The sequence below is a fragment of the Zea mays genome, chromosome 7 (genome assembly GCF_902167145.1).
Source record: "Zea mays cultivar B73 chromosome 7, Zm-B73-REFERENCE-NAM-5.0, whole genome shotgun sequence".
NCBI classification, from domain to species: domain Eukaryota; kingdom Viridiplantae; phylum Streptophyta; class Magnoliopsida; order Poales; family Poaceae; genus Zea; species Zea mays.
The window spans coordinates 171970054-171994557 of NC_050102.1; the positions used below are offsets into that span (position 1 = coordinate 171970054).

The 24504-nt window shown below is 44.0% G+C and overlaps 2 protein-coding genes and 1 pseudogene across 2 annotated transcripts; 1 reads left to right on the plus strand and 2 right to left on the minus strand.

The window, feature by feature from the left end:
• Positions 1–516: 516 nt before the first annotated feature.
• On the minus strand, positions 517–6291 carry LOC100194215 (putative protein S-acyltransferase 22). Its single transcript, NM_001359432.1, has 9 exons — positions 5964–6291; positions 5748–5861; positions 4115–4501; positions 3971–4039; positions 3813–3884; positions 3404–3532; positions 3203–3283; positions 1987–2169; positions 517–1680 (listed from the first exon to the last, which is right to left on the minus strand). Exons 1-9 carry the CDS (start codon positions 6003–6005, stop codon positions 916–918), a joined length of 1842 nt encoding a protein of 613 aa, NP_001346361.1. The 5' UTR covers positions 6006–6291; the 3' UTR covers positions 517–915.
• A 5417-nt stretch (positions 6292–11708) lies between these two features.
• Positions 11709–12117, plus strand: LOC103634378 (polyadenylate-binding protein 2-like; annotated as a pseudogene).
• A 684-nt stretch (positions 12118–12801) lies between these two features.
• Positions 12802–23913, minus strand: LOC103633391 (formin-like protein 5). Its single transcript, XM_008655097.4, has 18 exons — positions 23366–23913; positions 22038–22738; positions 21748–21966; positions 18846–21631; positions 18610–18733; positions 18143–18214; positions 17962–18060; positions 17844–17885; positions 17511–17642; positions 17353–17434; positions 17049–17143; positions 14924–14995; positions 14723–14839; positions 14128–14196; positions 13976–14042; positions 13714–13856; positions 13393–13635; positions 12802–13306 (listed from the first exon to the last, which is right to left on the minus strand). Exons 1-17 carry the CDS (start codon positions 23436–23438, stop codon positions 13546–13548), a joined length of 4983 nt encoding a protein of 1660 aa, XP_008653319.1. The 5' UTR covers positions 23439–23913; the 3' UTR covers positions 12802–13306; positions 13393–13545.
• Positions 23914–24504: the final 591 nt, after the last annotated feature.

Consider the following 24504-nt stretch of genomic DNA (forward strand, 5'->3'; position numbering starts at 1 on the left):
TGCCGTATCACATGTTTGAAACAACCTCTTCACATTTGCTAGAAAAGAAAAAGGCATGACATGGGTTCAAAACACCCTCTTTATATTTGCTAGAGAAAAGACTTACCTTGATTTATCACTTCTTCCAAAATCCACTTATATCAGAGCCTCTAACATTAGATCTGCAAATGCCATCCAATAGTTGGTACATGTTTAATTAGATCTGCCATTCAATACTAGGTACATGTTTGACTTGGTTGTGTAGGCATGGCTTAATGAAAGTATATCTAGTAATGCTATTAGATACTTAACACTGTGTTCCAAATGACAGGATTTGCACAGGCCTATATTTTGTCTGAGAGAATTACTCCTCCCATTCCAAAGAAATTCAATTATGAATTGTGTGCCAATTGAAGTGGTTTACGTTTGACCAAGTTTCTAATAAATAGCATCTGTAGTTAAGACTTTAAATTATTTTATTATAAAATATACTTAGTAACTTATATATAAATATATATATTTATAGTCAAACTTAAGATACTAAAATATTACAGTCTTCTATAATGGCATTTTTTTCTAGGATGGATGTAGTACTTTCTGAATGCTCGTTGCCTATTGCAGCATATAAGTACATGCCGTCAGAGCCGACAAGTCAACCACAAGAACAATCACCAACTAATCAGGCATTTGATCCAAGGTACCAACCTCTAAACAAATCAGTTCATTGTCGTCTGACAGCAAAATTACAAGCACCTGAACACCCCACGGAAGAAATTCAGACACTTGCCTACCTAGCGATTCAGAAACTAATAAAAAAATTAATGATTTGCGCAGTATCAAGCCATCCCTGCAACAAGATTCGACATTGAAAACAAAGCTCAGATACTGGAACCTCCCGTTCTTGGTTGATCATTTACAATCTTCATTTATCTGAATTCAGGACAATCTGTTCTTCGGCACAAGAATGCCAGACGAGGACGCACTCTGGTCAGAGTTGAGGATGATGCTTGCCCAGTTTGACGAGCGGTGCACTATCTGTGACGGAATGCGGTCGCTGTCTTCACCCCCTGACGCTTCATACCCATCGCTGGTCGATCTCGACAGTTGAATCCCTTGATGTGAAGTGCTTCCTGGAGCAGTGAGAGCTGTCAGCTGCAAGTCTTCGGCTCCAGACGATGAGACAGCTGAGACTCTGTACAGATGCAGGTCAGGCGAATCCAAGCTGCTATCTGGAGATGACCCACCAACATTCACAGAGGATGCAGCCCTGCTGGGATGGAAGGCGCTCCGTGCCTCAAGTTGCAATGGTGCTAAATTGGACATGTCGCTGCTGGCAGAATCAATAGCATCTGTAGATATCTTTGCAACAGGTTTGAGAAAGAGATCACTGGGCTGTCTTCCTCTTCTGTTTGTTCTCCTCTTGCTATCGGGTCCTAGATCGATCCTACCACTGCTGGTGCCTCCATAGCTACTATCTGTTTCGTGGCCTCGTGAATAGTCATCTTTTCTGATTGGCACTAAAACTTTGGACTTATTCCGTGCCTCTGCAGCAACCCTCGAAACTTCTTCAGCGTTAAGACGAGCTAATGCCCATGGGCTTATTTTCACGGCCCCTGAGCCCTTTTTCCTCTTCCCCTGGTCTTCTTTCCTCTTCGTAGCAGAATTATGCGAAGAAGCAGCCTCCGATGGAATAACATCAAACTAGAAGATTCAGTAACTTCATGTCAGTAGTGAGTTAATCGGCAGATGTGAAATGTTTCTTTTTTTTAATCGTACGTACAGCTCATGATGAGTCTTATATGTGAAATTGCTACCAGTTAGATGTGCAAGACACTAGTGTTAGTTATCAGTTAGAAACTCAGAGTTAGCATGACTGTTAGAAAAGTGACCAACTTAACTTCCATTCGCCAGATATACTACCCATGTGACATATAAATAAAGAGTCAGCCTGGGAATGAACATTATCTGTTTAATAATTCAAGAAGCCTAAGGATGTACGGTTCACACCTGATCCTCAAGAAACAGCCTTGGCGGAGTGCACCATGAACCACGACGAAGTGGACCAAAGGAACTAGCACTGCTGAGTCCGGTGTAGGAGCTTACACGAGACATCTGTGGACTCTGCTGCCCACTCAGATCATCTTGCTCTTGCTCTCGCAGGGCAATGATGTAGTCATAGGTACTGATTCCCTGCATAAGGTTGTCATCATGATGCTTCAGTTTCACATAACCACAAAAGGCTATCATATCACATTCAAACTATTCATGGTGTCTGCATGCAGTGCTTACTCAATGGCAATAGTTCATTGTTTTAATCATTATTTTCAAAAGAGCTTTGCTTTGGTGAACCCTTTTCTGGAAACTGTACAAATCTTAAAGCAGCCATATGATTTAATTTAATTTAATTCATCTGGTGGATACTATCTGGGCTCGACCCTACCCATGCCCACAGCAACGCCGGCCCAAAGTTATGGATCTCATGGATCACATCCAGTTCCCTCTTGCCCACACACGGTCATGCTTGTTTCGTTGTCGCGGTACCCTCAGACAGTGGCGGCCGTGGATGCTCAAGCGCCTGTCGTTGCCGATCACCATAAGGGTAGGATCAGGGAGCCCACCGGCCGTTTTGTTTTCGCAATGACTGTATCCAAAAGAAATGGGTGGCCACCAGCTAGGCTTGGTGGGACATGGGTAGGGCTGGACCTAGATCTGACCCATTACGAACAAATTAAAAACAATTAATACTAGACTGCTACAAGATTCGTGCAAATCTCATGAAGAGGTCTACCGGAGCAAAAAAAAAACAAAGTTTCAAAGTGGTACCATAAGGAACTCCATGTTGATACTAATCCTGCTAGTGGTATGAATGTTTGGTTCAATACATAATGATGTCGGTATAAAGTATTCACGTTGCATACAAAGCATAGATACAGCCCATAGGACCCAAGTTTGCATTGTCCAAAAGAAAAAATTGTATGACATGCTAGGAATTTTGAATACAAGCTGTTCGCCAGTAAGACATAAGTGCATAACTTTGACCAACAGCTTCTAATCCTTCCATAGTAATATATTATTGAAACTTAACAAAATTATGAATGCCCATATGGTTCACAAGAATGTTATTGATAGAAGCTAGGATAATTTGAGTTCATAGACACGGACCTTTTTTACAAGAGTCAGTAAGCAACAGAATCAGACAAAAAGGAAATGTATGAGAACTTGCCTTCTTGATCAGAAGAATGTGGAAAAAAAGAAGTTGAGCAACAGGCAGTGAAGCGACCATGGCTAGGATGGTACATGATGCCTGCGTTAACAAGTGTCAAATCTTTGAGCATCTCGATAAAGATTGGTGAAAAGAGCTGACCAATTCAATGATCTTTGAACCATTCAGCAGATATGAAAGAAGTAGGATGACAGTACATACCACCACAATAACAAAAGGCACTACAGAGAAGCTGCTTCCAAGCTTTGAAACAATTTGCATAGAGAATTCCTTTCGCTCAACAAAGCATAGCACTAGCACCAATACTCCAATTGCTGATTGTAGGATAAGCTGGCCCAAATTGCACAAACCATGGAGACCTGTCAATGGTCAACTAGGATGAAAAGGACCAGGACTAAAATGCCCCCCACGATAATGGTGACTGATGCATATAAATGACTAATAGAATCGTTATCACAATGGTAGAAGTATTTTGTAGTATTAATGACACAATGGTAGAAGTATTTTGTAGCATCTTTATCAGTACAATCTATCAGAGATGGATAGAACTAAGATAGCGTATCAGTACAATCTATCAGAGATGGATAGGACTAGGAGAGTGTAAGCTTACCAAGATAACGGCAGTTGACATTAGAATAAAAAACCTTCTATAGTTTCTTCTTCCAATGCAATTGTTGAGCCACTGTTGAAATTGAGGAAAATAGGGGAGTTGTTATGTACAGTTGTACGCAATGATGGAAATAAGACAATTGCTAAGGAGTATGTTACCCTGCAGTGATGATCAAAACCATCAACACATTTGTCACAAACTCTGCAATGCTTACTATACTTCAACACCTACAAAGAAATATCAAACTATTAATTGCATGCAGAAAAATATACCCTAAATACCAATAACTACAAGAAACATACCTGAACTTCACATAGGCTGCAGAAAAACATCCCTTCCTCGGTGGCTTGCTGCTCAGAGGAACTTTCATGTGGTTGGCAGCAGGAGAAAACAAAAGAGAGAGGGTAGAATAGAAGGAGAGAAGGAGAGAGGGTTGAACTCAAGCAAGATGGATTATTGTCCTTGTATTGAGTAATTGACCTCTCGCTAGATGCTGCGACCTCATGCTCTTGTTTTTCTCTAGTTCCCTCTATTTGTAACCGAGCATCTGAAGAAGTCTTTCTGGATTCCTTCAGATGCTTGTGTTTGCCGCTTCCGTACAAGCTCAGATACTTCTTTGATTTGAAGACCCCTGGATCTGCTGGGTTTGCTGCGGCACACCAGATGTATAGAAAGAAGACACATAATACCTGAAATGATATGATAGGCTTTGATTCTTAGGGAGAGACAAAAAAAGGTGCAGTCATGAACTTGGAATAGAGTTTGCCTGAAACATTAGCTTCATGATGACATTGTGTGTAAGCCATGTTGTGTTCCATTCAACAAACACAACACATTTTTCAGTTTTGCAAGAGCACATAACATTTTATCCAGAAAGTTTGGAATCATTGTTTCTGCAAATTTTTCATGTTTTTCCATTTTTTGTGGCGCGCGAATTCACACATGTGAAGGCAAAACATAACTCCAAGCCAACAGTAACTACACATGGTCTGTCAGAAGCAGTGAAGAGTATACCACTACATGTCTGTCAGAAGAACAGGCACCATTTCACAGCGTTGCCTACTCATTACACTATTAAGTGCAACAATTATTTAAAAAAAGCAAAGAAAGCTTCAAAACAAGTTAGGTTTCATGACAAGACAACCGTGAAGCAAAAAATAATCCAGGACAGCAATTTGCAGGGACAAAACAGCCCATTTCACGGAACAGTCTTTCAGTAGTTGGCATCATCACGACAAGGCAGCAACCAGAGTAGTGACATGGCATCAGAAGGTTGCGGCCATTACGAAACTGATGATGTTAGTATAATAAGGACTACTTCTGACATATCGCTCTCCAGCAAAAATCTACAAAATCCAACCAAGCACGTATTCTGGGATACAACCCAAAGACAGTAGTGCTGAAGTGGACAGAAATGAAGAGACACCGAGAGCCTGACGAACATGTAGCTCCCGCTTGCTCTGAAACTAACATTTCCCCAATGGAGTTAGATAAACAACATGTAAGCATGCACTGTTGTCCTTAAGGACTTTAACCTTGTGACGCAAGCCGGAATTCCACCAACCATGGATGCTGAAGCAAAGCTGTTAAACTGAACAAACCAGACATTGCTTCCAAGGTTAGGGACGCCACATGGTGGCACGGTAAGAATTCCCAGGCCAGACAGACAGTTTAACATGTACAGCCACCCTTAAACAAGCAAACAAAACGTACAGAAATCCTACCAAACAAATACGCGAGGCTGACAGGCAACACGTTTCATGATTAGGCCACACTTAATTCAGCACCTTCCCTAGCTCCAGCAACAGCAACCACTGTTGGGGCCCATCAGGCAGCACCTAGATGGGGATCCAAAAGGTCCCAACAGACAAGCAAACACACAAGGCGCTCACTCGACGCAGCACGGCATCGAAGGAACCAAGCAGGAGCTCTCACCAGCGGAGTGTATAGCCCCATGACCACGTACTGGAACACTTTCCTCCCGACGAAGGGTGCGAAGAAGACGTAGAACGCGAACGCCAGCGCCAGGAAGACGGACACGGCCACCACCTGCGATGCGCGCGAGAGACACCGAAACTTCAGTAATCACGGGCGACGAAAAAGACACCACGCCCAGCAAGGAAAAGGCGCAAAATTCCAGCCGGGACGGACCTGGAGAGGGTGGTACGGGAGCTGCCACCCATGCCGCCTCATTGCCACTTGCAAAGAACCGCAGAATCGACAGAAGAAACACGGGAAAGGATCCTCCTTTTTTTCCCCTCTTTGCTCGCCTTCTCGCGTCGAGTGACGCGATCAATGCAGGGAGAAGGAACCGGGACCCCCGAGGATCGAGGGCTCAAGCGCCGAGCCCGCGGCTTCTGCTTCTGCTTCTGCTAGCTCTAGCCATGGATTCGACCTTGCCGCGGTGGTCGCGACCGCATCCGTGGGCTGGTGCTTGGTGGGGAGAGAGGGGAGTGGACGGAATGGGGGAGCGTTTGGGGGCAGGCAGAGACCAAAGGTTGGAGAGCATTAAATGCCGCGCTGCGCCTGTGCAGATTTACGGGAGAGTTGCAAGAAGCGAGCGGGGAGAGAGGGAGGGAGAGGATGGTTTGTTTGGTTTGGTTTGGCGTGGCCCGGACCGTGGCTGCTTCGCTCTGGCCTTTTGGGCGCTCACGTGAACCTCCGTTGCCAGAGTCTGGTCTCCTCTGTGATGACTGATAACTGTGGCCGTAGCAGCAGGGATGGCTGGCTGTCAGTGTGGGGCCCAGCGACAGCCGGTTTGTTTAAAACCTTGTCACCCATGGTCCTCGGATAGACCTCGAGAGCTTCTTTTCTTTCCCCTTTTTCACTTTTACTTTCGTCGCTTTGGACTTCTCATGATACGGATGTTTTTAGATTCTAATAGAGCACGGTAAAAAAAAATCGTGTGTTAATTTTGCCGGTAATCCCAAAACCAGGAACTGAACTGTGACATTGTATTTTGTACAGTATTTTTCTACTGTGATGCAGAAAATAATGTGCTACATCAATCACTTGCTGAGAGATAATAATAAAAAAAATCCGATGTGATATGGTGCTGAATTTGCTTACATCTGAAACGGTTAACAAAATTGGCTGGCACATAAAGTACTCCAGAAGCACTTATAAAGAGCCAAGTCAGCCATAGAGCTCTAGCAATTAATGCTGGATATGTGAAGCAAATATTCTCAGCAGAACAAGAAAAATATCTTCCATTACAGATTTGAAATTGCAAAAAGAAATGTACATATTACTCCCCTTACCTTAGTGAAGAACAAGTACGAGTAGTACAATGTAAGGTATATAAAGTATAGAAGCTGCTATTTTGGAACTTTTTTTCAAGACAAAACTATTTTTTATACTAAAAACAAAATGATTTTATTTTTTCTGACTGTTTTCATCTAGTCGACGTCAAACCTTTTAAGGTTGCATTTTTCACGTATTTTTTTTCTAAGAAGGTTTATATATGCTCTAATAATTTTATATATCATATGGTTTTTGCTAAACATGTACCACTAGTGTTATATATTAGTATACTACCTTGGAATACGTGATTACGCCTTTTTTTATTTCAGACTAAGAGATATTTTATATAGATTTTGCTATATATCTAGGTATGTACTATACTTAAATATGTAATAAAAACAATGCATTTAGGAAAAAGGCAAAACGTAGCATGGGGTGGTCAAAGTTGGTAGGTAGTACTCCCTCCGTTTTTTTTTAGTTGTCGTTGGATAGTTTAATTTTACACTATCCAGCGACAACTAAAACGAAACGGAGGGAGCACGATACAAGTAATCATCAATGCTTTCTTTATTCTGTTTACGACTCAAGCGAAGCACTATCTTTTGGTAGCCTGAAAATTGTAATAAAAAACACATGTTTTAATCAACCCTCCTATGTACGCGGTACGCCTACAGTGACGGCGTCCAAGCGTACTTGCTTTCCTGCTAATCTGAATCCCCCAGCTCCAGATCGAGTATCCAATCCAACATATCAGCACCCACAACGACACGACAATGTCACGTCGTCCGTACACAACAGTCTGTCAGGGATCAACAGCTAGCGACCTCGATTTGCAGAACTGTGCTGACAGGATCACTTCGTTCACGAATCACGACTCTGTCTGTAAACAACTCAACAATATTTTATACTACTGATGAGTGGTACTACTACATAACTAGCCTCGAGCTTATACTACCTTTTGGTGTGTTAGCAAAACAAAAAAAGAAAACAATCCGCGGATTAGTACGGAGCTGTCGTGCCAGGTTTGTCTCTTGCTGTTGTTGTTCTCCTTGAAGCCATCAACGACCTCTCGATAAGCTTTATCTATAGGAGTATCTACAGGCATATCGCAGATTCGCAGATGCGTGAATCGTGCAGCCTACTGTGCTGAGTGAAACGTACTCGTAGTTACAGAGGTAAGATCGTGAAGTTTCCGATCACACACCACGCAACGCAACGCAACGCCAGTCTTTTCCTTTTCGTAAAAAAAAGGACGCAGGCAGACCGACGCTCAGCGCAAGCAAGGTGTCAAGGTCGCATCGCATCGCATCGTTCAAATGAGAATGAGCTAGAGTCATCATAAGGAAACAGGGCCCCCAAAAAAAACAATACTAGTAGTAGTGAGTAGTGACCAACTTTGCAAAAGCTGCAATGAGTCCGTGGCCATGCATATGGATCGCCTCATTTCACGCACTCATTTTGCTGCCTGCCCTTTTGGACAGTGCTACCTCTGCTTAGGTTTCTCGTGATGCCGTCACCAGGAACAGCAGTTGACCTCTGCCTTACGCAAGGAATCACAGTCACCATAGCTTATCCAGTTTATTTCCATGTGTTGACGAATTCGCAGGGTTGCGTGTGCAATTGGGGAAAAACACACACACACATACACAGCTTCTTCCTGCAACGTGTGGTCATGGTGGGGCATCCCACGCGCAGCACGACGCGGAGAGCAATGCGAGTCTGGCCTCCGGCGCGGCCATGGCTGACCTTCGGTGCGGCGGACGGCGACGCACGCAGCCCGCACAGCACGCAATTGGACGCGGAGCTGGCTGCGAGTCCAAGGCTGAACGGCGGCGGGTCGCAGGCTACGATGGTGGGGCGGCCGGGTGGGCGTTGAGGCGGGTTTGGCTAGCGGCGGGGCGCAGCGCACGTTGGGTTGCGGGGTGAGCCGCGAGGAAGGAAGGGGTGGCGCATGCGAGTCCACGAGAATTGAAGACAGGGAGAGAAACAATAAAAATCGAACCGGTATGCGATGCGACAGTAGTTGGTAATTTTCACCGATTATATGAAAGAACAGTATTTTTTTGTTCAGATTACCCTTTGAGGTACTCTATAAATCTAATAGATTCGAGAGCTAGATCCATATTTTGACGGATCTAGAGTGGATGGAGTAGAAAGTGTTTAGCAGACAAAACTGACAATGGGACTGTTTTGATGGATCTAAAGTTGTTGAGAGTAATTTGGATTTACAATTTTTTGCCGGGGTCCCTGGACCCTGATGACAAACCCTGTTGGAATCGTCCTGCTAGTATACTAGCTCTAAGATGTTTTTTTAAATGGTGTTAGCTTTTAGAAGTAGCTCACAATATGTTTAGAATTACATGACAATCTCACATAATTGAAAATGTATGTATAAAACTAGTTCTTGGTTAAGAGCTAGTAGTTTTTTCTTTCTCTTCCATTAAAATATAAAATAAAATATTTAGAGCTAACTCCTAAATCATTGTTGAGGCCACCCTTAGAGTGTACTCCAATAAATTATGAATAGTTATAGATAGACCCCATGATTATCAATTGCAGCCATACTCTATCTATGTTGCTGGTGCATGTGGCATTTAAGGTACTTCTCCATTGGAACATGCAGAACACTACTCCTGCTTGACTTGTTTGTACTTGGTACCATGCTCGTACTGTCAACAGTGTCACTAGGCTTTTCAATGAACCAGCCCAATCAGACGGGTACCATTTCCATGTACCACGCCGGCACATGCGCTTGTAACCTCACGTCCGTGTTCTCTACTGCTGCCTGGCATCTCCCCGTGTCCTGTACTAGGTGTTGTTGGCATTCGGCAAGATGCCCCCTAGCCTGTGTGACTTTGAGTCGAGCGACTGATGATGGGTGTGCTGTGAAAGTCTCAAATCCAGTTTCTTTAAAAAAAAGCTGATTTCTGACTTTTTGTGGCGAGCAACAAGTTCTTGGCTAGGGCTAGAGCCTAGTAGTAGATTCTAATCGCTTTGGGGTTTGGATGATACGAGTAATTGATTGATAAGAGCGGCACCTCAAGTATCAACAGGATATGATATCCATCCCAAGAAGAGAAGAATCAACAGGATGTCGCTGGAGTTAGCCAGCATGCGATCTGGAGTTTTTGACCTTTTGGTTTGGCGCAGCGCAACGCATGGGACGACAACAGCACAGTGGAGTGGAGTGGACGAGTGGTGGCCTTGGCCCTTGGGCTAGGACTGAGACACAGGCGTCAGTGTTAGCCGTGCTGCACACCATAGCTTGGGCCCATGGTCCATGGACACGGACAAGAGACCTTCTGATGAGTCTCTGGCACAGCGCTGTACGTTCATCTCCTGAGCTGAGACCACCGGGCTAGGCGCGCGCGCGGCACTTTTAGTTTGCAATCCATAAAACCGGAGAGATTAGAGTGGCTAAAACCCTCATCTTATTCAATTTTAAATAAAAAAGATTTTATCCCCTCTAATCCACTTTAGTTTTTGGTCTTCTAAACTAGCCCTTAGGATACAGTTTATAATGTACTTTAAGTTGTGTTTGGCTGAACAGTGGGAGAGAATAGAGTGGCTTCATTCTAATTTTTTGGATATTTGATTTCCAACAAATAAGAGATGGATCTCCATATGACAATTTATCATAAATAGTTAGACCACCCCGCTCTACAAAAACGACCGAATACGAGCAGTCCCCCATCGTTTTCCCTCTACATTTATAAGGCTCTCCAACCAAACAAAAAATGGAGCGACTCTGTTCTATTCTTCTCTTCAACAAAACAAAAATAAAATTTTACCTTAAATAGTTGGAACACTCTCACTCCACAAAAACGATTGGATGTGAGCGCTTTTTCGGACGCGGGCACTCTACCCCTCTCCTTCCCTCTACACTCATAAGGCTCTCTAACCAAACAAAGAATGGAGCGGCTGCGTTCTATTCTACTCTTCAACCAAACAAAAAAAAAAGTGGCTCCGTTCTTGCCAAACGCAGAATAAAATGGTTTCATTGTCAAATACTGGAATGGAACCACTCTGTTAAGATAATGGAAGGTTGCACCATCTCAGGTACGCTCAAGTCTCTTTATATAGAAAAGGATTACATGCATGGGATTACAACCGAAGGCAACAACAGTACCGTGATTCTAGGCGAGATAAACAACCCTGCCATCCTTATCTTCTATTCCTAACACCCCCCCCCCCCCCCCCACACACACACACACAATCTAGATGGTACGAAGTTAAGTGCAGATTGGTACAAATTCTGCTAAACGCCAGACCTGGTAACAGCTTTGTCATGATATCAGCAACTTGATCTTTGGAAGAAATAACCTGGACTTCTAGTTGTTGAGAGGCCACACGTTCTCGAACAAAATGATAATCAACTTCGACATGTTTCATGCGACGATGAAATATGGGGTTTGCAGTTAGGTAAGTGGCGCCAATATTATCACACCAAAGACTGGGAAGTCTAGGTTGTGATATACCAAGTTCCCGTAGAAGAACTTGAATTCAGATAATTTTAGCTGTAGTATTGGCAACTTATTTGTACTCGGCTTCTGTACTTGAGAGAGATACAGTGGAGTGTTTACGTGAAGACCACGAAATTAAGTTGCCGCCAAAAAAGATAGCAAAGCCACCAGTGCTCCAGCGATCATCAATATCACCAAACCCACACCTGCCTCAACTAATCGGGTCAGATCAAGTCATCGGGAAGGCCGCTATGGACGACGAGGAGCACGAGGTTTACGGCCAGGAGATCCCGAAGGACAGCGATATGGACGACTGACGTTGATATGGCCGCCGGGGACGACGCGACGAAGCTTCAGGAGCTTGACGAGATGAAGCGCGAGCTGAAGGAGATGGAGGAGGAGGAGGCCGCCCTCCGCGATATGCAGGCCAAGGTTGCCAAGGAGATGCAAGGAGGTGACCCTAGTATATCTACAACTGAAGTGAAGGAGCAGGTAGATGTGTGGTATGTGTTTGTTGGAAATGTTGATTATGCTTGCACCCCATAAGTACAGCAGCATTTCCAAGCTTGTGGAACTGTCAACAAGGTGACAATCTTGACTGACAAGTTTGGGCAGCCAAAAGATTTTGCTTATGTTGAATTTCTAGAACAAAAGGTTGTCCAGGAAGCTCTGATACCATGTTAAGATAATGGAAGGTTGCACTATCTCAGGTACGCCCAAGTTTCTTTATATAGAAAAGGATTAGATGCATGAGATTACAACCGAAGGCAACAACAATGTCTGTGATTCTAGGCGAGATAAACAACCTTGCCATCCTTATCTTCTATTCCTAACACACTCTATTCTATTTGACTCTCCGCGCCTTAGAGCATATCCAACAAAGTGTCCTATAAAAATACCTTATAATTTAAAAATAAGTATATTTTATATGATTTAGGGCACCAACATAAAATATTCTGCCCCAACAGTAAAGCCCTAATTCTAGATTCTAAGGCAGCCCACTAGGGTATAGTATATTTGAGACACTTGTGAGGATGTCCTATATGTTTTTTTATAAAATTTTACAAAATAAGACATTGTTGGAGTAGTGTTTCCTGTGTAAAGCCCTATATTTCATTTTAAACCACTAGTTTAAGGCGTGGTCGAAAATGCTCTTAGTTTCTTGAACAAGAATTCTAGTCCTTCTACAGAGCCATTGAGGTGACAATGGACTCTCATTTTTACAGACTCTATTTCTATTTATTTTCAACTAAAATCAATTTAGGACGCTAACAAAAGATGCATTTGAATCATGCCTAATTTTATCAAGGTTGAATCATAACAGCAATTGACAGCACATATATCACACGTACACAGGCGACACGTAGCCGACAAGGCTATCTGACTACGTATCGTAAAGAAAACGCCGCCTTCACTGCTTCATGATCATAGAATACAAAGTGGCGGCAATACACACTCACTACAAAACTTTACAGCTAAACTACTGGCTGAGTTTGCATCACATATTTACTCCTGATACTCTTTGCCACCTAGATTATCTCCATACCTTTTTTTCACCCAGATGCCTATTTTTTACAATTTTCCACCTAAGCACCAGGCGGTAGTTTTTCGAAGCCATGGCTGTACTTGGCCACCGTTGTTAGAAAGAATGGAAAAGTAACATGAAAAAAGAAAAGAAAGAATGGAGTTAGCGTCAGTGTTAGCAATTCTTTACAGCAGTCAGAAGTTAGCACTGGACCCTGATGGCCGACATGGATAAAAACAGACGTCGGCATTCTCCAGTGAGACCTGTGATGAGAAACTAGTTAGTAATTCGGAGAAAACGATTCGATGTATTATTATCAGTGACGAGGAAAGATGTCAGCACAAAATACCGTTGAAGGGTGGCCTGTAGAGTTTTCTTTGATGCGATCGCGCTGCACCCGACGGATGCCAGCGTCCGTCCATGAAACTTCTCTTGCCCAGCGGTCGTCCATTAGCCTCGCGAGCAGATCAGAAGCACAGAAAATTACTGACCATTCGGGTTATCACCCAACATCTCTTCCTCGTCTGCTTGCAGACCTTGTCCTCTCTAAGGTTTGTTTAGCTTGCCGTCTTGGATTTGATGGTTTAGAGTCCTGTGGACAGTATGTAGAAACTGTAAATATAAAGAGCTTACGGAGTAAACCAAAACTGCAAAGTATATGAAAGACTACATTTTTGCCAGTTAATTGTGCGTTCTTGGCCTTCTCTGCTTCTGCCTCTTTTTCAGCTTTTTTCTTCTCAAGCTCAGCTTGCTTCAGGTTCTCCTCATGTGCTTTTCGAAATGTTGTTACAAATGTTAAGAGGGTAGAGATTACTGCATAAAAAGTCACCGCGGGGTAAGGAGATGCAGAGATCAAATATTTACTTGAACCAGCTAAATTTTAAACATAATAATTTAGACCGAGCATTTTCAAATAAAAGAGATCTGTTTACCTTGTTCAAAGGGGCAGCGAACAGGATCCTCACCAAAATACTTAATCAACGCATCAGCCTTTTTACCCTAGAACCAAGTTTATAATTCAACCAACAAGAAATGAAGAGCACATTGCATGTGTACTATGAGCAAAAAAGAAAGAAAAGCATACCACTTCAGAAAACAATGAAGATAACGACTGCACATCAGCTCCAGCATTGTCGGTGAACTCTTTCAGTTTCTACACAATGCAAATAATGCCAGTTTAGAAGCAATTGAGATACTGAGACACAAAATTATCCTACAGTTTCATAGGAACACAACGCAACTAGCAACTTTTATAATGTCAGTTTCAGCAGCTCAGATAGATTAAACTGCATATACCTTTCTTTTCGAACAAGCACAAAAAAGAAAAGGTTATCTACTTGCATGGACTAGTCACATAGATAAGAATGTATTTTAGCTTGTTTTTTGTGTTTTGAACTTGTTGGATTGCCCACTTAAAATTAGTGAAAACCTATATGAGGCTCTGAGCAGTCCATGCAGCAGAGGGAACTCTTCAATCAACTAGGTCCTAAAGGACACACTTTTCAACAAAAAAAGCTTCCGTTTGCGCAAATGCCAGGTGTTTATCACTAAAACTTGCTACCTAAGAAACATATCAATCTTAAATCGCAGAAGATATGTGATTAACCCAGTTAAAACACGCACCACAAACATATCAATGCTTACACAGGAATTAAAAATCGAGATAATTGTGTCCTGACCTCACGAAAAATTTCAGATACTGGACCATCCCTTTCTGAAGCATCATACTCAAGGTGAACTTTTTCCAGCCCTTTACTAACTGCTTGCATTTCCTCAGCCAACATTTTTAGTTGTATCTGTTCAAAATTAACAGTTTACATATTGCAAAGACCTGTTACATTTTACATGATCCAAATAGTATATCAAGTGGAAACCCAAACCTTTGATGCAGCATCTAAGCTAACAAGATCCACATAGAAGTTTAAAAGCTGTGGAGATCTTGCAGCAAGTACCTGATACCAAGAAATTTTCATTATACATATGTAAAAATCACTTCATATTACACAATCAAATTCTAAGCTATAGCAGTTCAAGAACATACAAGAGCATCTATTAGATACTCAGGTAAAGTCAGTGTGTCAGACAGTACTTGTAGAAGTTATGCAATTTCCAATGCTGTTAAACTATTGGATAAATCCATGAACCTAATTTGGTTCTGGAGTGGTAGAAACTGTTAACCATTTATGTGTATCACAATAATGGATCAAACAACTGTGAAGAGGCGCACAGTAGCTCAAGAACTGAATAACAGGAGCTGGGTGGCCGATATAAAAGGTGCTCTTTCTGTCATATGTTGACAGAATATCGACTCATTTGGGACCTGGTGGATAGAATGACCTTGCAACATGAGGGTGCTGATCAATATCGGTGGAAATTGACCACTTTGGGTCCCTATAGCAGCAAGTCAGCATATGCTTCTTTTTTCAGGGAGCCATCAAGTTTGCTCCCTGGAGAAAAGTTTGGAAATGTTTGGTTCCTCTAAATGCATTTTTTTGGCTTGCTCTCGACACAGATGCCGGACTGCAGATCGCCTCGCCAAAAGAGGCCTCCCTCACCCGTCAACCTGTCCCTTTTGCGACCAGGCAGAAGAAAATATAATCAACACATTCTCACCTTGTGTGTTTGCAAGGGTAGGTCTGGAATCTTGATCTTCTAGAAATTAAAACTTTATGCAGTAAGGGCTCCATAATCTACTAGTCGCTTCTATGGCTAGTGGTGTCATACTTTAAGAAGTGTTCAGAAGGACTTAATTCCCTGATCATCCTTGTTGCTTGGGAGCTCTAGAAGAGGAAAGCTTGTGTTTTTGAAAGAGCTTGTGTTTTTGAAGGAGCTTGGCCAGATGTTCAGACCCTCTTACAACGTCCTCTTACACAAAGTGGTCGAGGAAGGCAGTTTGTGGTCATGGGGCATGGCTGGTGCTACTGCCCTCAAGGAGCTCCTCATAAGGTATCTCACATGACCTTTAGGGTCTAGGTAGATTGTGAAGGTCAAATTCGTCTCCCTTGTTCAAAGGCTAGTAAGGCAGGGTGTGCTGGGTTTTAGGGGGAGACCTCTTGACGCATCCACTGCTTTTTCCTGTAAATTTGTACGGTCTCTTGCTCATTCTTAATGAATTGACATTCAGGTTCTCCTGCGTTGTTCGAGAAGAAAACAAAAACAGCAAATATCGAGTGCAGTTTTACACAGCAGTGCACAAGCAGGCTATACGCACAATCCCCTAGTCTCATGGTCCTAATAAACAAAAAGGTTTTTATTAAGTTGCATGTAACAACCAATTCAACCCAAAAGCTTAAGCTGATGGGAGGAGGTGGACAATTCACTGATATTATATTCTAACACTTCCCCTCGTCGAGGCTCTTTTGGGTCTGACGTGAAATATAGAAGTGAGCAACAATTATTTTATTTAATTGCTAGCCAGGATTCGAGCTCGAGATCTCTGACTTCGATGCCATATTAAGTTGCATGTACCAACCAATTCAACCCAAAAGCTTAAACTGATGTGAGGAGGTGGACAATTCACTTATTTTATATTCTAACAGTTTTGTTTAAGATTAGCAAATTGTTTCCATTTTCCAACCCATCTTCTCATAAAGTTTCATCCACTCTGAGAAGGGCAGGCCTGGTATAGTATTGAGTTGTCTCAGAGTAACCGGATCACGGGTTCAAAGCAGCCTCTCCGTATTTGTGGCAGAAGGCTTGCCTTGGTTTATCCTTTCCCCAGACCCCACTAATGTGTGAACCTCCAGCACTGGGTCTACCACTCTGACAAGGATCCCACAGAACTACTCAGGACACATGTTGCTTGTTGGCCCACTCACTCGCTAAATGCTCACAAATTCAATTATGTGATCATAATTTAACAAATAACAGAATGTAGAACATGGGTTCCATTTAGAGTTAAACAACTAACTGGGAACCGAATAGTTATCATAACAAAATGTACTATATAGTACATGGACATGTGACTATGTGAGTACTCAAATTTCAACATAAGGTCAACCGTACCTTGCAGAGGTAGTGCATTAGTGTCATCTTATTATTTGTTGCCCGGGTATCTGTAAGTTTTAGAAGACTGTCCAACCGGAAGCCAACTGCAGCACCTGTAATCAAATATAGCCACAAAGCTAAGAACTAGCCCGATAACATAAATAGTATGTAATCATAGAAAATTCAGAGGATTCTCTAACTAGCAAGAACCAAGTATTTCATTTTTTGTGTATTAAGCACAAAGAAAGGCTTACACGATATTGTTATCAATCAAACTGTAGACAAAACTGGACGACAAACAAAAGAAGCAATTTATTGTTACCTCTAGCAGTTCCCTGGTTCAGGGTATTCCCAAGGAGAAGGATTTTCTTCATTATTTCTTTCAACTTGAGAGAAGTTCGGATCTGATAAAGCAGAATTCTACTTAATAGATAAAATGCAAAACCAAATGGAGTTTACTATGACTGATTATTAGCATACCTCATTACATGAAGAGTCGATGATATTCAAGCTTCTTCTAAGATCAGCAACTTGTGAACCAAACTGGATCTTGAAGGAGAATACTCGCAGTTTTGACTCCATTCTAGGCACTTTCATCAATTCTAAGAAGAACTGCTCCAGGAGAACAATAATCTCTCGTAAACACACCTAGCCATGTAGTCATATCTAATTGGCCTAAAACTATATGCAACTTCAGTGCATCCAATGCTAAATGTGATCTTACATACACATACCATTAGTTGTTGTTCCCTACATGTAATGAGAGCATAAAAACTATATGCAGTTACGCATTTAACATAATGTAGGCATTACCTGTTCACATTTCCCAAGATTTTGTTTGTCTCCGGTGTAATTCTGTCAAAAACAGAGTAAGGGAAATTTAGAAAATAAGGTCACCATGCCAGTAAAGCAACAATCTCGTGTTGTGCACCTTGAGAAGTTCCATTTCTTCTTTTGTAGGACAGAACTTTATGAGATTCTCCACTTGATCAACATCCAAGGTAGATTGATCAAGCGCCAGAGCTGCACTCTGAAGAAATCAATCATTGGCAACATGTCAGAAATTATTAAAGAGTGAGACACCTTATCTTGTGCACTGTCCTGATTCTTACCACCAAATCCGAGAGTGGCATCTTAACTTTTGTTAGCATGATCTCTGTGTTATTCGCCCTCCTCAACTCAATCTATTCACAATTTAAGTGTCAGAATACACAAGATCTCAAAGAAAAATGGTGAAACTATTAAATAATTGAAACTATGAACCATAGACTCCATAGTATTTATAATTTAGAAAAGAGAAAAACATTTTGGGTATAAGTAGAGTCACCAAAAACTCTGAATTAGAGATGTAGTAATGGTTCACCATGTTCAAACTACAAGGCATGTAATTTGATGTTAGCTATTAATGCTTATTAACTTTGACTGCAGATCTAAATAACAACCAAAGCTTCAGTAGTCGAAATTCCAAATCACAGCACAATATTTAGGACCAAAACAGGAAAAAATGATGGTTCAGGAAATAATAGAACGCATTTGACATACTCATACTTCAAAAGAGTGACCTGTTAACAATACTTACTAGGTGCACTTTTTCTGGTTTTGATCCAAGTGATTTTCTACGTTCAGATTTTGAGCTGTCATCGGACTTCGGAACAGCTGCAGGAAAAAGGCTCTCAAGTTCTGATATATCAAACTCTGAAACACTGCAGGAAAGAAGTTCACACTGTTAAGTATGTCGAAAGCAACAGCAAACAAAAATCAATACGAGTTAATTGCAGTGATCATGTTGTACACGACTTATACTCTATATGATACCTCTGTGAGTCATCGTTGCGCTGCAATTCTTCCCACAGACTACCTTGAAGGGCCCTTGTCACTTTAACCCAGTGTAATGGCTTCAATGTTGACTTACGTGAGGCAGCAGCCCCATAAGCTGATCCCAGAGGGCGTACAGCCCCACGTCCTCTGCCTAAGGATGGATTATTTCCTGGTGGTGGCGGCACACCTGGTGCTCTAGGTGGAGGTGGCACACCTGGTGCACGTCCACTTGGTGGTGGAGGTGGAGGAGGACCACCAAGATGCCCTCTAGGTGCAGGAGGTGGTGGAGGTCCTCTTCCACCACCTCCAGGTGGGGGTGGGGGAGGTGGAGCTCCTGGAGGAGGCGGTGGTGGTGGAGCTCCTGTCCGTGAACCTGGAGGAGGTGGTGGTGGTGGAGCTCCTGGTCGTGCACCTGGAGGGGGCGGAGGAGGTGGAGGTCCAGAGCGAGCACCTGGAGGAGGCGGAGGTGGTGGTGGACCTGCACGTGAAGCAAGAGGTGGGGGTGGGGGTGGGGGTGCTCCTCGACCAGGGGGAGGAGGTGGTGGAGGTGGTGCTCCTCGTCCAGAGGGAAGAGGGGGAGGAGGGGGTGCTCCTCGGCCAGGTGGAGGGGGCGGGGGTGGGGGTGCTCCTCGGCCAGGTGGATGGGGCGGGGGTGGGGGTGCTCCTCGGCCAGGAAGAGGGGGAGGGGGAGGGGGAGGTGGTGCTGCTGAACGTGCCATAGGAGGAGGTGGTGGCGGCGGCGGGGGCGGAGGTGGACTAGAAAGTGTGCATGAAAGAGGAGGCAATGGGACATTAGAATACAATGATGGTGGTGGCGGGGGGTGTGGCGGATGAGCAGAACGTGACATTGATGGTGGTGGTGGTGGTGGAGGAGGAGGAGGAGCACTTGATCGTGTTATGGTGGATGGGGGTGGAGGTGGTGGCGGTGGAGCGATTGCATTGTTATTTAACCTTGGAGGTGGAGGTGGAGGTGGAGGTGGAGGTGTGGTAATGCCACCACCTGTTATCCTTGGAGGAGGAGGAGGAGGAGGAGGAGGAGGAGGAGGTGGTGGAGGTGGAGTATTTCCACCAACACCCGACCTCGGGGGTGGAGGTGGGGGTGGGGGAGGAGGGGGAGGGGCAAATGCCTGTTTTTGTGCTCCCGACGACCTAGGTGGAGATGCACCTTGAGGTAAGTTTGGCAAACATGTTGAAGCTAGACCCCTGTGCATAGGCGTAGAACTTGAAGAATAGTTAGTTGGAGGTGGAGGCAAAGAAGGTAGTGAAACCTGGTTTCTTGATGCAATTTGTGCACCTGGTAACAAGGATTGTTGTGGAGGCGATGAAGCAGACAGTGCAGATGTTACTTCTCGTGTAAAGTTGCAGCCATATGGTTGTTTCAATGATAATAAAGGTGCATCATTTACTGCACTGATCTTAACATCTGTAGGCATGGATCGAATAGCCAGTGCAGCTGGTGAACTGTCGTATCTAGATGGAGGGTGAGATGGCCTATGCACAGAGGTAGCATCAGATTCCTTCTTTGGTGAGATCCATCTACGTATTGTTTTTGGTTTGGCAAGCTTTGGTTGCTCTTCCATCTTTGCATTGCCTACTGCCATCTTCTTCAATACTGATGACACAGCTTTATCAGGGATTTGCCCTCGGTCATCACTTTCAAGCCTTGGACTCCTAGCCCTGGCTACTGTTCGACTTTGAGGAAGAACTATACCAAAATCCTGCTTGTCACCAAGCCCCTCTTGCTTGGTTTTTATCTCAGTTCCTACATCAGTGGCTGGTAAGACAACAATCCTGTCATGGACAGTGGTTTTCTTTGTAGGTAGGGCTTCCTCAAGGCAAGATTCTAATCTACACCCATCCAATTTGCCATTAGATGTATCAGAAGGTTTAGCGATTTGAATCTTGCCATTGTTGTTGTTCAGTGAGTTCCTACTCTCAATAATTGGTTTGTCTATCTTGGCTGCAATGCTCTTTTCATTGACAATATTCTTTACTTCCTGTACAGTGTTACCATTGACAACTATAGTTTTCTCTTCATAGATCACTAGATCGTTGTCCATACTTATTGTGTTCTCAGTGATAATCTTGATATCACCGTTCTGCAACCCTTCATTTTTTGTAGTTCTCAAGTGGGTATCACCATTTGTACGTGACAAACTTCTAGGAGAACCAAAAGCAGTGTAGTCCAAATCAGGGTATTCCGATATTTTTGTTTGTTCATTAGCCTGGCATTCAATTTCATCACTGCAACTTGGATCAACTGTGGTGACTAAAGTTTGTGCAATTACACCTTTCATGTCCTCCTGACAGGTAGATCCAAACTTGTGTCCCTCTGAATCAACAGATGTAGCAACCACCTGTATATCATGCACATCACTGTTCTCTTGGCCATTAGTGCTGCTTAGTTTACCATTTGCAAGAACTTCACGAGGCTGCTGCAAACCTTCCTGGTTGTCAAAAGTTGGGGTAGGTGCACTTGCCCCTTTCTCATTCATGCTACCTAAATTCTGGGAGACACCAATCTTCACACCCTCATTGAATTGGTGCTTTTCTAGGCTGCTCCTTTCTTCAGTTGCCACCCCACCATCTGCAACGTCATCTAATGATATTCCACCATCAGTTGATCGAGTTTCTTGGTCTTTTCTAGCATCATGCCAATCCTCCTCTGCTTCATAAAACTCCTCTCCTGTGTCTACCGAAGCAACATCAGTCTCATCTCCATCATCAGCTATCTCCTCGACGGTAGCAGCAGGTTTGAATGAATCAGGGTCCGAAAAATGTACCTGTCTCAAAAGTTGAGCCATATTTAAGATTTTTTTAGTAAAAAAATATATTTAAGATTTCCGGTGCATAGATAAAGAGAAAGTAAAAGGCATATAAGGGCAGGTGAGTTTAGTACCTCAGCCCGGAAGTCCCTTGGGAACTGATTATTCACATTCCAAGCAACATCAATATCATCACGATTCAGCGCAAGGATGTTTGATTGAACGAATGCAGTGTTGAACATGATGCGGAACATTGTTTCCTTATGCTCTATATTATCGCCAATATGGATGAATTCAAGGACCACATCTCCATAAACACGGCAAAACACACTTAGTTTTATAGGGACTTCTGCCTGCATCGCAACCATTGGTCAGTAGACTTTGGATTTGGATATAAACATACCAGTAATTAGGAGACAATCACCTGTCCATAATGTGGAAGATGCTTGCTTGTTTTTGGCATCTCATAAAGGACTTTTGCACTCTTGTTACCGGGGCTTGAGTCTTGCCCATGCACACGCAAATATGGCCTACAACCACCATCTACGTCAAACCGTGGAACAACATGGAGAACTACTGAATCCAAGATGAGGGGTCTGCTAATAGGAGGCCATTCTGAACCACCTCCTTGTCTTGTTATATAGTGCAAATATCTCAAATGTGAAGGCTGAGGATTCAAGGGAAAAAACTGTTGTATAAAGTCCCTTCGAGCCTGCTTATAGACCATTTCTAGTGTCTTCTGCTCACCAGTGTATGTTTTGCGATACAAAAGCAGTCCAGCCAACATGAATGCAAGAACTGGCCAACCCCCTCTCTCACAATGCATCAAAAGCATATTATGCTGACCTTCCACCGATAGCCAATTTTCACATGATTTCAAGAAATGGTGGATCATCTCAAGCTGAAGCAATGGACACCCTTCATACTGTTGTGGGTAGTCCATTACTGTCATGTCATACTCAGATAATATGTCTGAAATTCGGCTTCTTTTGTCCCCAGACCAAAAATTGGATACCATAAATGATGCGTCCGGAAAAAATTCCTGCAACTGCGCAACAATGCCGCTCAAGTAATCCCGGTACTCATCCTCACCCATGGAATCAGTCGAGAAGCAGCAGTCGAACACTGAAAAGGCATCCGTAAACATTTGCACAATCAGATACATATCATTGAATTAGTCACCTAGTATTTAACCAAATCGAAAGGCATATAGCACAACAGGGTAGAAGCACCTCATTTCAACAATTGCACCTCATTGCAAATTTCCACACAATTCAGGTATTTGGTTCACTTTATTTCAATGGATAAGCGCACCATTATAGTTAACATGATTCAACAATCGAATTGAATTTGAATGTATGGACACGGTAGGGATGGAGATGAACATGCCAATTTAAGACAGGTGAAGCCTCCTAGAGAGCAAAAGTCCAGGAACACCATCAAATTCAAAGAAGTAAAGCGATTAAAGCCAAATGCAGCTAAATCTAAGACTGCTTCCACAACTCCAAACCCACAAACACACCAAACGGGTACCCCCCAGGATCCAAAATCAAAAGTTACTAAATCTAGCTGCTTATCGTCAACACTTGTGCTTCCAGCCGCCGAATTCCAGCTCAATTAAACTCATATATAACTTCCCCAAAAAAAAATCCAACCAAATCCCGAAGTCCAAAATCCTCCGCGGAGCATGAAGCGTCCCCGCGAATCTCGCACCCGCACGAACCAGGTCGACGGGGAGTGCGAGCATTATACCGTAGACGCGGTCGGAGATCTCGAGCAGCCGATCCGGGGTCTTCTTGAGGAAGAACTTGCGGAAGAGCGCCATCCTCCTCGCCCTCCCCCTCCTCCTGCTCCTCCTCCGCCCCCGCTGCCGCCGCCTCTCGGCCGGCGCCCGCCGAGCTGCTGTGCCTCCTCAGGCGGCCACCGGTCGTCGGCTCCGATCGGGGCGCCAAAGGCATGAGGGGGGCCGCGCCCGCCGCCGGCGGCGAGCTCCGGGGCGGCGACGCCGGGGATCTCGGGATCCGCAGCTCCGCCTAGGGCTCCGCGGCGGAGGGTGGAGCGCAGCAGCAAGGAGCCGGTGGTGGGGATGGGTGGGCGTGGGAGCCCGGGAGGCGGTCGAGGTCGAGGTCGAGGCACCGTGGGATTGGGACGCCTCTTCCTCTGCTTACTGCAGCCTTTCTCCTCGCTTAGCTTTAACTCTTCCCCCTCTCTTTTTCTTTCTTTTCACCCCTTCTCCTGTCCTGCGGCTGCTGCTTTTCTATGTAGTTTCCCGGGTTTTTACCGCTCAGACTTGGGTTTCTGGTCATTTTTTGTTTTGTATTTACTACTTGCCCGCTGCGGGGGCTGCGGTGACCGTTTCTGGTGCTGCCTTGACAGCGGTGAAGGCCGTGCGCTCCGCGACGCTGGTTTCTGAGCACGTGATCCACTCTCTCGCGGGACCCACGTCATGCTAGGCCCACGTGTCCGTGACGTTGTCTTCGTCGGGTGTGAATGGGGTGGCGTGAGGGAAGAGCGGAGTGTAATGTGCCTCGGCGGCTGTGTCGGTACGGGCGTCCCCGGATTTTCCCTTCTGGGCGACGGGAACGGGATATATGTTGGCTTTGCGGTAAGTTGGGTTACATTTTTAATCGCCCTACCTACTTGCTGTTTTGGGGAGGGTCACGACGTCACGTGGTGGCGGTCAAGTCAATCTGTTTTACCGTTTGCGCTGCTCTCGGGGAATTTAAGCGCGGTGGCATGTCTGTCCATGGCTGTCAATGGTGACATTTTCCATCATCAGAGGACAGAGAGCTGTCTCCGCATTACGCATTGATTAATGCAGTTCTTGTTTTCTTAATGATGCATTCATTTATAGGCAGGAGCAGCACGTACCATTTGCGTAACACGAGCTG

Coding starts and splice junctions, on each gene's coding strand:
- LOC100194215 (NM_001359432.1), bottom strand. CDS start 6,005: ATGAGGCGGCATGGGTGGCAGCTCCCGTACCACCCTCTCCAG. Junction 4,502..5,747: donor TGGGGCTATACACTCCGCTG/GTGAGAGCTCCT, acceptor ATATCATTTCAG/GTATTATGTGTCTTCTTTCT. Junction 3,533..3,812: donor TGTCAACTGCCGTTATCTTG/GTAAGCTTACAC, acceptor AATTTGGGCCAG/CTTATCCTACAATCAGCAAT.
- LOC103633391 (XM_008655097.4), bottom strand. CDS start 23,438: ATGGCGCTCTTCCGCAAGTTCTTCCTCAAGAAGACCCCGGATCGGCTG. Junction 17,886..17,961: donor AAGAAATGGAACTTCTCAAG/GTGCACAACACG, acceptor TGTTTTTGACAG/AATTACACCGGAGACAAACA. Junction 13,636..13,713: donor CACAATTAACTGGCAAAAAT/GTAGTCTTTCAT, acceptor TACTGTCCACAG/GACTCTAAACCATCAAATCC.